This window comes from Amblyomma maculatum, chromosome 6 (assembly GCF_055883805.1).
Source record: "Amblyomma maculatum isolate TAMU_Amacu chromosome 6, ASM5588380v1, whole genome shotgun sequence".
Taxonomy (NCBI): Eukaryota; Metazoa; Arthropoda; class Arachnida; order Ixodida; family Ixodidae; genus Amblyomma; species Amblyomma maculatum.
In genome coordinates this window covers 154545749-154558291 of record NC_139349.1, presented here as the reverse complement: position 1 = coordinate 154558291, position 12543 = coordinate 154545749, and the positions used below count along the sequence as shown (strand labels likewise).

The 12543-nt window shown below is 46.7% G+C and overlaps 1 protein-coding gene across 1 annotated transcript; it reads right to left on the bottom strand.

Moving 5' to 3' along the window:
* Window positions 1–470: 470 nt before the first annotated feature.
* hh (hedgehog signaling protein) lies at window positions 471–10939 on the bottom strand. The gene is made up of 3 exons (XM_084608179.1): window positions 10919–10939; window positions 7754–8015; window positions 471–1860 (listed from the first exon to the last, which is right to left on the bottom strand). Exons 1-3 carry the CDS (start codon window positions 10937–10939, stop codon window positions 1175–1177), a joined length of 969 nt encoding a protein of 322 aa, XP_084464305.1. The 3' UTR covers window positions 471–1174.
* Between the last annotated feature and the right edge of the window lie 1604 nt (window positions 10940–12543).

The window sequence follows — 12543 nt, the reverse complement described above, 5'->3', positions numbered from 1 at the left end:
TTTCGAATTGAGCTTGAGGCTTCTCTACAGGCTTGTGCTTTTTGCTGCATGCCAATCGGATGGAAAATTTCATGTTTCCGAGAAGCGTGTCCTGAGAGCCTGACCAGAGCCCAATCTTGGATCACACGCAGGCTCGATTAACATTGTATCCAGGTAAGCAGTGGATGGTTTTATTTCAGGCACGCTGCTTTCCTGCCACCGTGAGTTGGCATACCACCTGGCCGCCAACCATTTAGTGTAACGAATAGGCTCCCAATGGCGAAAGCAGGAATTAACTGCCATCAAGAGTCGATGCCATTCGCGGCAGGTAAAGCAGTTCAATCCTTCCGCTTTCACACAAAACCGCTGGGCAGAAGGAGGGATGTGGATTACACGCTAATAGCGCGTGTCTCAATGACTAGAACGCATTGAAAACGATTCTTGTTTATTCAACAACATTCTTCATCGTTATTTCACAAGTAAAAGGACGCTGACTAAAACACCATTTTTTTCTGCAGCTGTTGGCTTTCGTTGCGAATACGGTAAATTCGGCACAGGCTTTCTCAATTAGGTCACTGTAGCTCGAGACAATTGAATGAGCGCGGCTGTTGCAATGCTTTGTCAGGAGCATGCAGCACACATATCCATTCATGCACTGAAAATTGTGGCGTAATGGGAGCCAAACCTTAACGCGATACGTCTCACTCTCAGTGTTAAAATATTCGTGTTAACGCGTGAAGATACAAGAGGTTATCAAACCTTTCATTTCTGCCATTTTGTTTTTGGTGAGACCATGGCTTACACCACAGGCTTTGTGCTCGCGATCACACGTTCAGCCATCTCTCCTTGCAACGCTGTCACTCTTATCGTCTTTCTACACCTAACCTTCCCATATCTGGCTTTCACAGCCTAAAGCTACAGAGCGAGTACTGTACACGTAGGGAAGTCACAGGTTGGGGGAAAAGAAAAACCGGATGAAAGTGTTCGTTCGGGCCCTCTTCCCACACACACAGTAATGGCCTTTTTGTCTTTCTGTGTACGCGATCAGGTCATTTTTAGGTTGATTGTTGTCAGCGCGAAGCGTTAGTTCGTCAACTCTCCTGACTAAAATGCGCAGCTCAAGCCTTGCGACGACCTGCACTTTACGGCGGCGTGAAAAATAAGTTAGACAGTTCTTTCGTAGACACGAGGACATTCATTCCAGCAAGTACGCGCTCGGGAGTAGCTGGTAGAAGAGTCTGTACAGAGTGTCCGCGTAACCGTGCACTCCTTGCAGACTGCACGGTGTAGGTTCGCTTGATGCCACCAGGCTGCGCCACAGGCGCAGCGGCGCGAAAGCCCAGTGCGCCAGCGCCTGGTTCTGCACGCCCGCGTAGCACGACGCCACCACTTCGTCAACGATCACAGTGCCCTCTCTCGTCAGTGGCGCGTACACTCCCGTAAGCCACTCTGCGCGGACGTCAAGAACGCGCTCTCGCCTCAAGTCTCTAGTTCTTAAATCACTCGGTAGGTGACGCCACATATCAGTGTCATTCGACGCGTTTTTGTAGTGGACGAGCACGAAACCGCCCGGCGTGACACGAGCAGCGAATGTGGGCTGCAGCTGGTCGCCACTGTCAGCCGCGTAGAACAGCAAGTGGCCAGGTGTGAGCGTCACGTGGCCTCCCGACTCCGTCGTGACGGTGTAGAAGAGGCGCTCAGCGTCACTTTGCCGGTCCAGAAACGCGATCACTTCACTAAACACTGCTGTCCGGCCGTCGGCGCCCAGCGCCAGCACGCGGTCGCCGAGCAACAGGTCAGCAAGCCGCTTCGCTCCTGCAGGAGTACGGACCAGGGAGTCACCGTGGAAGCAGCCGCCCGTCCGCGCCGACCCGTAGGACTCTGCGAAGTAACCAGTGGATAGCTATTACCATGCAGCAAACAAATGCTGAGAAGATGATGGAGCAAACAAATCCGCGGTATCATAGGACGTTTGACGTCCGCCGCAATGAGGGTGGTGCTGACGAACACTCCCAAGAATTAGTTACACGTAACATAAATACCTAAGTACAAGATTGAAGAGCCATCCCCGAAGCTCAGCGATAGAGCACCGGACGCAAAACTCTGAGGTGTGACTTCGGATCTTGTCGGTTGCATGTGGTTGTCGTGTCTTCTACCTTCAAACCAGTTACTTCCACAATTAATTACTGCTACACATTCGTAAAAATGCCACTATTATTTCCTTTGCGTCCATAACTGTTGGCCCCTTTCACGTATCACCATGCAGGTTGCGTATAAAGATCCCAAGATCTGGAGCAAAAATAAGGTCTCTAAAAGCCGGCACTCTAATAAGAAACAAAAACGCGAGATTAATTAATTGTCACTTTGTTGGGCACAATTTCATGAAAAAGCCAAGAATGAACAGCAGGCTTCAAAATAGCGCCGACGTTTCTCGCTTGATTGCATTAAAGTGTCCCGCGTCATAAATGCAAATAATGCCCGTATGCGCTCGTAATCAGCATATCCGCCAGGTCATTGCAGGCTTCCATATATCATTCTGCATCGGTGGAGGTAGGGCATCCACCTCGCATGCAAGAGGGCAGTGGTTTGATTCCCGGTGCCGTGTAATTCTCCATCGGATAACAAAAGAAATGGTTGGTTGGTTTCCGTGTACTGTGCGACGTCAGTGCATGTTAAAGAACCCCAGGTGGTCGAAATTTCCGGAGTCCTCCACTACGGCGTCTCTCATAGCCTGAGTCGCTTTGGGACGTTAAACCCCACAAACCAACCAATAAAAGAAATAGCGGGGAAAAACTCCGCGTGTCGATAGTCGCTGGAAAGGTTCGGGGTGTGCCGGTTGACACCTCCGGAAACGCACTCCCTCATCAGAACTGAATTTGGCCACTATGGTGTAGGAATTAGCCGCAACCTCCTACGATTGCTCATATAAACACCAGGCCCTCAGTCCGCCGCGGCGGCGGTCAGACCTTTAACGCAGCGGAGGGTGCTATAATGTCTGGCTCCGGACAGGCCGCCATTGGAAACTGATGGTTAGTGAGGCTAATTTAGCAGTAAAGTTTGAGGAACCATCGGGCATGAAATAGGATATCATAGTGCGTAGCGAGGTTAGGACGCCAAATAAGGCATATTATACGGTACTGAAGGGCGGCCATGTATTGTGTGTGTTATCAAGGTTTACCGGAGTAACGAGAACTAAGATTAGGTTCCTTGTCAATAAGCATATAGCTGGCAACATATACGAATTCTATAGCATTAATGAGAGCGTGGCAGGCATCGTAACTAGCGGTATAAACTGAAGGCCTTACTGGCCTACGAGCAGTCATGACGACCAGACAGTCGAAAACTTCTACGGAAATGTAGAATCGGTATAGCGGGAAAAGTAAAAACGCAGTATATATTATACTTAGTGGGCGACTTCAATGCCAACGTAGGCAAAAAGCAGGCTGGAGACCAGGCAGTGGGTGACTACGCCATTGCTTCTAGGAATAGCAGGGGGAATTATTAGTTAAGTTTGAAGAGAGGGATGATTAAGCATACGTAAGAAACGTAAAAACCGGAAATGGACAGTTAAAAGTCTTAACGGCCCACTGAAAGTGAAATTGATATCACTGTATTCCAACCGTGGCATTAAGCTTGGTAACTGGAAAGGTGCGATGCAGTAACACAGGATGGTAATGTCTCGAATTAGTCTAGATTTGAAGAGAGAACAAAACAAATTAGTAAGGAAGAAGCCCATCAACGATTTAGCGGTGAGAGGGAAGGTAAATAATTGCAGGATGTCTCTACAGAAAACCTATTCAGCTTTAACCGAGAAAGAAGTTAGTGTATAAGGGCACCATGGGTTACGAGTGCGTAGTAGAAGTATAGGCGGTAGGGTAGATAGGGAGGATACCGGCAAGTTATATACGCAAACGAAAGTTTTGATAATTGCCAAAGTATGAAAGCCTCCAACCAAAGAGATGAGAACTGGCAGAGTAATAGGTGCAAAAGTGTCCGACATAAGAAAGTATAACATGGAGAAAATCGCGCATGCTCTAAAGAACGGTGGCAGCCTTAAAGCGCTAAAGAGGAAAGAAACAAGGCGGGCAATGTCATCACTAATGTGGACAAGATAGTCAAAGTAGCCAAGGAGTTCTATACTGGCGTACCTATATGAGTAGTCAGAACAATTAAGATAGTTGGCACTAGTTAAGGGTATAACTGCGTATTGAGGGCCGGGGATTTATATGAGTAACCATAGGGGATTACGGTCAATTACTACACCATAGTGGCCAAAATCTGTTTTGGTGAGGGAGTGCGTTTCCGGAGGTGTTTCCCGGCACCGGATAGTGAGACGTTCCGCCTTTAACGAAGGGCGAGCTTAAGGAAACTTTAGAAGCTATGAAAAGGGAGAAAGCAGATATATAGGGGAGCTCAGGTAACTACAGATTTGCTGAAATACGGGGGGATATCTTTCTGCAAAAGCTGGCCACCCTGTATACACAATATCTGGTGACATCTACGGTATCAGAATCACGAAAGAACGCTAACATTATCTTAATTTATAAGAAAAGGAACACTAAGGGATTGAAAAATCAGACCAATCAGTTTACTATCCGTTACATACAAGATTTTACTAAAGTAATCGTAACCTTCCCTAAAATAATCAGGACGACCTTAGTCTTCGATCAATCAAAGGATCAATCCGGTTTTCGGATAGTGTGATAGCAATGATGATCTGAATATGACAAGTTCCTATACATAGTGTTCATTGATTGCGAAGAAGCATGCGACTAAGTCACACAGACATTGTGAAATCTGGGTGTATATGATGAATATAGGAAATGACTGAAAGATATCTATAGTGGCTGCACAGCTATCCATAGTCCTGGGTAGAAATAAAAGTAATAAAATTCCCCTAAGGAAAAGTCTTAGGCAAGGTGGCTACCTCGCCAGTACTGTTTACAGCTTGATAAGAGGAAGTATTTGGGGGCTTGGAATGGGGGCGGTTATGGATAAGGGTTGACGGGGAATTCCTCAGTAATCTGCAATTCAGTGATGACGTTGCCTTGCTAGGTGACTCAAGGGGTGAATTTCAAAGAATGATCGATGACCTAGACCAGAAAAGCACGAAGGCAGGCCTAGAAATTAATACACAGAAAACTAAGGTGACATTCAATAGCCTGGGCAAAGAACAGCCATTTAAATTTAGTACCGAAGCACTGGAAGTGGTAGGCGGATATATCTACCGTATAGTAACCGCAGATCCAGACCATGAAAGGGAAATAAATAAGAGAATAAGATTAAGGTGGAGCGCACTCGGCAAGTACGCGCAGATTAAGATTAGCAGTTTACCGGTATCACTCAAGAAGAAATAATAGCTATCGTACCTCATGTACCTACCTATTGGGTGAAACTTGAAGGCTAGACAAAAGGGTTTAAGTTAAGCTGAGTACAATGGAGTGAGCTATGGACCAGAAAATGGTAGGTGTAAGTAACATTAAGAGATAAGCATGCAAAGCGGGTCAGAGAAATTACTCGAGGAAATGACATTGAACTAGAAATCAAGAAGAAATGGGCATGGACAGGGCATGTAGTACGAAAACAGGATACCAAGGATCGCTAGGACTAACAAATTGCATTCCGATGGAACGAAAGCGTATATATACAAAAGCAGGGGACGACAGAAGTTATGTGGGTGGATCAGGTTGAGAAGTTAGCAGGGGTCAAGTGGATGCAGCTAACACAGGACCAGATTAGTAGGAGTAATATGGGAAATGCTTTCGTTCTGAAGTGGGTATAGTCTGGCTGATGATGATGATTGCAGGCACATACAACGGGACTTTCTAGCCGCTGGTAACTTCTATATCAATTTGAGAAGCATCAACAGCGGCATTTAAAGGAGTTACATGTTCGATAAAAACAAAGTTTCGTTAGGTATACTGCAGCTCACCTATGTTTGGAAGACAAACGATTCCAGTTTGTTACATTCTCGCAAAAAGATATTACCATAAGGACTTGTTCTACTCCGATATTCTTACATTTTAAAGTCAAGTTCAAGTTTATTTCCTTTTATTTATTTATTTATTTATTTATTTATTTATTTATTTATTTATTTATTTATTTATTTATTTATTTATTTATTTATTTATTTATTTATTTATTTATTTATTTATTTATTTATTTATTTATTCAGATACCATTTGGAGCACTGGAGGCATTACATGTGGGGGAGAGCCAGTATACAATCTTTTGTTAAACAAAAAACAATGCTTACGGTGAAGTCGCACTCATTAACAACACGCCCAGAGATATCACCGCACAATAAAATAAGCACAATCCACTCGCGGTGACACGCGAGCGAAAGAAGGAATACAGTAGCAGGAAATGAATCGGCATAGTGATCCAATATATTTACTGAAAGTGTGATGACTCAAGTAAGTTAGTAATGCTGCATGAAAAAAAGATGATTCTGTTATCGTGGCAATTCTAGGTGGTAATTGATTCCATTCTTTTGATGATAAGATTAATGATGTTTCTTTTTTTAAATAAGTTACTCTGGTAATGCCGGTCTTGTTGTTATATACATCTGAAATATCAATTTCAAGTGCATGCAATTACATTCGGCTTGAGGAGAGCGTTTCTCATTCTAGCTTATGTATATTTTATACTGCATTTTGTGCTTGTATTCCGAAGTTTAAGGCTAGCTAGCATTAGGGATTCGAACAGCCGACATATGTACCTCCACCTGTATGGCGTAAATTGTAAGTGCAGGTGTCTACCGAGAATCAAGAAATTGCGCTTTCCTTTTCACAATAATTAACTTAAGGATATATTCAAATGTATACCGAAATGAAACGGTGCTGTAAGAGCCGCTATCGCATCTATATGCTCGAAGTGGTTGAGCTTCCCCTTAACTTTTCATACCCCACGTGAACTACGCAGAGCATTGACGTAATAGCCATCGCTCAGCTTTTGAAACCGATACTAAAACCTGTCACAGAAAAACTGATTATAAATTCTTCAGCTGACATGGATGGAGTGGCGATTGGTGACACTAATCTGTTAAGCATCGAAGAAAACATGCCAAAAAACTGCTTATCTGCACTCGCTAAGAGCACAGTGCAGCGGCATTACTTTTAAAGGAAAGCGAGTAATTGATACACTAATTAACTAAAGGCTGCTTAAAGTACTGCTGCTTCCGGCCGTATGAGGTGGCTGCATATAACCTCTAAGCTATCGCTCTAGACGAACGTTATTCAGTTAGGGTACATTTAACCGCACAGCTCGCAATCGAAAGGACAGATTTTCGATTCCCCGCTCGATCCGCCATTTCCTTTCCAGAGAAATTGGTCCTGATGACGTCACGGTCCTTTTGGCCAATGAGAATATCGTGATGCCACCGGCCTCTCCTGAGAACGGGATCTGTAATGCTATAGCACATACATTTATACAACGACGGGGAGAGTATAAAAACAAAAGAGCCCTCTCTTCAGAGAGAAGAGCCGTCAAACATACAACCATCCAAGCAAGTGTGCGCACGTCCAGGGGCGTGTTATTTTTGCGGCTAGTATTTTTGCGCCTATCTGCGGCGCTTAATGTGGGTTGCCGCTGAAGCGTGACCTGAAGCAGCGCTGGTGCGAGCATCTGCGGCGGCTGCAGGTAAGCGGGCGAGAGGGCGGCTGATGAAAGACGCACGAATCTCGAAGAGATGGTCACAGGCCAATGAACGCGGGGCACGGCCTGCCGGCTATCGTGCACAGTGCGAAGAAGGGCGCGCGCATTTGCCACTTACCAGACTTGACGGACAGGTGTATGTGGGTGCGCGACTCGTAGTAGACCCAGTCGAAGCCGGCCTCGACGGCCAGCCGCGCCAACATGCCGTACTTCGAGCGTTCCCGGTCACTCGTCGTCACGTCCACGGCACGGCCCTCATAGTGGAGCGAGTGCGGCGCGTGGTGGCCCTCCTCGTCCCAGCCCTCGGTGACGCGCAGCCGCACACCGGGCCACTGGTTCATCACCGACACGGCCAGCGTGTTCAGCTTGCTCTTGCAGCGCTGCGAGGAAGCGTAGACACCGCGTCATGCAGCGCGACACATTGCCAGCAGCTGTGAGAAGTAGTCACTTTTCCTGGAGTCACTTTTACGAAAAACCAGAAGGCAAGGGGAGCAGTTTATTTGGCCGGCACTCTCACGTTAGATGAACAGAAGTTTTTCTCATCTTACGGCTACGAAACTAAGGTGCAGGAGGTGGCGAATAAAGAACAGGACTCGATGTGTAAAGCAAAGACAGCATGAAGTGCCAACTCGGGCTTCGCCTTGTAGACGCTATAGGGAGAGAAAGGAATGCATTCCAAGTCAGAACTAAGGCATTTACGCTATATGGACTTAAAAACAATGTGACCGCTTACAAAAGTATGGTTTGGTTTGGTTTGGTTTGTAACGTTAAGAGATAGGAAGCGTGCAGAGTGGGGCAGAGAAATAACTCAAGTTACTGATATTCTATAGCGAAAATCAAGAAGAAGAAAAGGACATGGGCAGAATATATACAGTGCGAAGAGAGGATAACAGGTGGTCGCTTAGAGTAACAAACTGGATTCCAAAGAAAGGAAAGCGTAGCGGGGGGTGGCAGAAAGCTAGGTGGGCGGATGAGGTTAAGAAGTTCGCAAGGGTCCAGTGGATGCAGCTAGCACAGGACCGGGTTAATTGGAGCAATATGGGAGAGGCCTTAACTCTGCAGTGGGTTGGTTTGGTTTGTGGGCTTTAACGTCCCAAAGCGACTTACGCTATGAGAGACGCCGTAATGGAGGTGTCCAGAAATTTCGGCCACCTGGGGTTCTGTAACTTGCACTGATATAAAATCCCACTGGCGTAGAATCCCATAAACCAAACCATTTATTTATGTGCCAGAAAAAGCTCCAAAAAAAGAAAAGGGATTACTTTTTCTCGCGGAAGAATTCTGTGAACTAGTGGATTGTTTTTGTGACGTCATCGAATCGTCACATTTAGCAGCCTCCTTGAGCTATCACGGACATGGTTTCGATTTTGTTTACCGTGGGTCAATGGCTCCCGTCGGTATTTATGCGCTTGTTCTGGCGAAGACACAGAACTCTAAATGCTACACTATATACCAACTCAAAACGTTCGAAATTCTGCTCAGTTGTCATTTAAAAGCATAGGCTCATTCCTGGAGTAGTATTCTCATATAAAGGCGACAGCCGTGAACATACACATTGCACTTTGCTGTGCATGCCTCCATAAAATGTCTGAGTGATTCCATAAACATGAAGCAGCTCGAATCGACAGAAGTTCAAACAAGAATAGCCCATCAAAAGGGCCACCTGCGCGAGAAACAAGCATGTACTCTCAAAGAGTACACATGGATGACGAGTGAACCTCGGCAACTCAAACAACCGCGCATTTACCCGCACTATACTCAAGTGGCAGCAAAGACGGGGCTAGTCGTACGATTTTCATTGGCCCGCGTTTTGATTAGCGTCACTTTTTTTTAGGCTGAGCACCTCAAGAAACGACCACTGCGTATTGGAAGTGCAGGCTGAGCGCGCCGTAGCATCACCGGCGGCATGCGTTTAAACCCAGCATTTGCTGAGTAATGCAACGAAGGGTGCTGAGCAATGCAGCAAAGTGAAGCGCCCTCGGGGATGGGGGGGAGCACCCTCAAGCCCACGGGGTACCCCCTCAACAGCCTTCTCTGCGGCCACGGCACAATGGGGCCGCGAAGGCGGCGATCATCGCGGTGGCGGCGGCCCCGTCGACGCATGGGCGGTGCTGTAGGGCCCAGCCGACAGATATTTCGCCTCGGCTGAACGGCCCGGGAAAGAAAAGGCCACGCCGGTCGTGATTGGCGGAAAATTGAGTTTCTCTCTCCCCTGCGCTGCCGCCGGCCCCCGACGCCGCTTGTCTCGATCGGCGGTTATTATTTACTTAGTCTGCGCCGCCGGAACGCCGCTGCGCCCTCTCCTGGACGGCGGCGATCGCAGGGAGTCATGCTGGGTCCCTTCCTGGTACGTGACTTCGTGGAGGCCCCCAAGCAGGAAGAAAAACGGACGAATGCTCGGGGTGGGGTCGGGCGCATGAGACACCTGCACTCCACGCATGCGCAGGTGGGAAGAAGGGCCGTCGAAAACCGGACGCCGCAGCGCCTTCTACGCGTTCGCACCCTGCCTTAACGATGCGTCAGGAAAACGGACGGGGGGGCTGATGGCGGCCATCTCCGCCACCACTAGCCGCGTGAATTTGGAGCGCTCTTTCATGGGCATAGCCTCCAGCAGCGCTCCAACTGAGCATGCGTGGCTTTTTCAGGGATGCGCTATTTGGCTCTTCTTTCTCATAACTTTTGTATGACCAGGATTGTATAGAATCATGCTCTGTGTTATCATTTCTTTTTGCTTGAACATATATGTGCGCAACAAGGAGTACTGCTATGCACAATGAGACCTTAAATGTCGCGTACCTGTCGCTTCTCTGGATGTTTCTTGCTGTGAATATTTTTATAATTAACTGACTCTCCACGGTAATGCTTCCGCTTTGAGGATAACAGCAAATAAATGACATATTTTCCGCAACGACTGTAAGCAATCCCACCCTCAAATCCACGTTGATTAAGGGTGCACACGATAAAAAAAAAATACAAATAAAAAAAGAACGCAAGAAATAAAGTGTCCTATAGACAACACATAAAATCTTCACTGCCTTGCGCGAGAGTTTAGAGACATATGTGCACCTTCAACGCAGACACACGTCCACACACAATGAACTAAGATGGGAAAATTGTAGCGTTGTAAAAAAAAAAGAAGAGAAAAATCAGGCATCCGAAGAAAGGGGCGCTAGTTTTTGCCTTTTTACTCCAATACAGAAACACAAACTCGAGATATAGAAATTAGCCATGGCACACTAAAAAAAACGCACCCTGAAGGGTGCGTTATGTCTTCACAACTCACCCTTCTTGCACCCTCCAGCATGTGCGCAAGGTATGTCACCTCTGTACAGTGGGGTGTGGAAGGTACAGTTACACTCTTTTTCTCTGCTCAAAAATAAAAAGAGCTAACCTTAACCCGCATATGTCACGAAAGTGTTAGAGCAACGCAACCAGGTCTAAAGCGTCACATGAAAGTGTTGGTTACGAACACTAAACGCATCACAAATACGATGCCTATATATATACTTGCCCACAGCGAGTTAACGTTCGCAGCTTCAATTACATCTAAAAAGTTTTCAAAGAATCTTAAGTGACTCGAGAATCCTCAAGCACCCTTAATCCCGTTGGAGTTTATTGCCCCTATGCACTTTTAGAGGGTGCATGAATATACATTAAAGGTGTTCGCGTACTAAGCGCACCATTTAAAGAAGAATTAAGAATATGAGTGCGGAAAGGATGCCCTCGTTAGTGTTGCACACCTAAGGGTGCAACCTTTGTTAACAATGTGAGCTGCCATCGCTCTACATTTTGGACGCCTATATCTCAGTGTTAGCAGCTGCTTGTGAGGCATACAGCTATTGATCGACACGTATACACGTCCTATCAACTCTTGATCATACATCTTCGGTTCGATAGCTTATTGATTCATGGCTCACGCGACCAGTACTTTTGAGTGGTGGCCGCCTTAAGGTCTATTTACACTTGAGACTAGATGAGGTCGCGCGACTACCAGTCGCGCGACCAGAGGAGAGGAGCTCGCCACTACCGATGTTCACACTTGCGACTGTCGCCTTCTCGAAAAACGAGTTGGGAGTAGGAGAGCTGCAGGGCGATGACAGCGAACGTCGGTAGCAGCCGCTTGCCAGACACTTCAGCTTTCTCAGGCGAGAACACCGACGACGAATAGATGGTGTCAATCACCTCGGTGTCAATATAAAATGTTGCGCCTGCGTCAAAAACCCATTTCTCAAACGTTCATTATACTTACCGGATAGTCCGAATATCTTTCCAATCTCCTCCCAGGCCATATCCTTCTCCCTGCCTTTGAATTCCGGGTGCCGTTTGTTGAAAAGGTAGGGGTATTCTTTAATTGCATTGGGAAGGTGCTCGATCGAGTACTCCGGGACCTCGCTGATTGGTGAAATGGTTTGCGACATAGTAGTCGCGCGACTTAAAATTCGAGCAGGGTCCGATCGGCCCGCGGCAGTCGCTTTTCGACCGATGCGACCATTTGCGACTGTCGCTTTTCGACCAAAATGGTCGCGCGACCGCTGCTAGTCGCAAGTGTGATCGGGCCTTTAGTCATCATTACGCAAAAGCAGCCATATATATGTGTTGATGGACAAACTTCAAGACACACATTTGCAGCCCAGTTGCTGATGCCTGATTCTGAGGAAGGCTCGAAAATGACAAATACAAGGAAGGAACAAGAAAGCAACGAGGCTTCCTTGTTCTTGTCCCTTTCACGCTGTAAACCGAATCAACTTTAGCTATGAGCCAACTAACCCCCCAAAAATTACTTCTCCAGTTTCTGAAGAGTGCAATATTGGTAAGTGCCAAGAAAATGCCTGGTGGTTAGAATCTATCTGTATACACTGTTTCTGTGTGATTTGTAGTCCATCGTAATAAGCTGACTAATATGTTGCG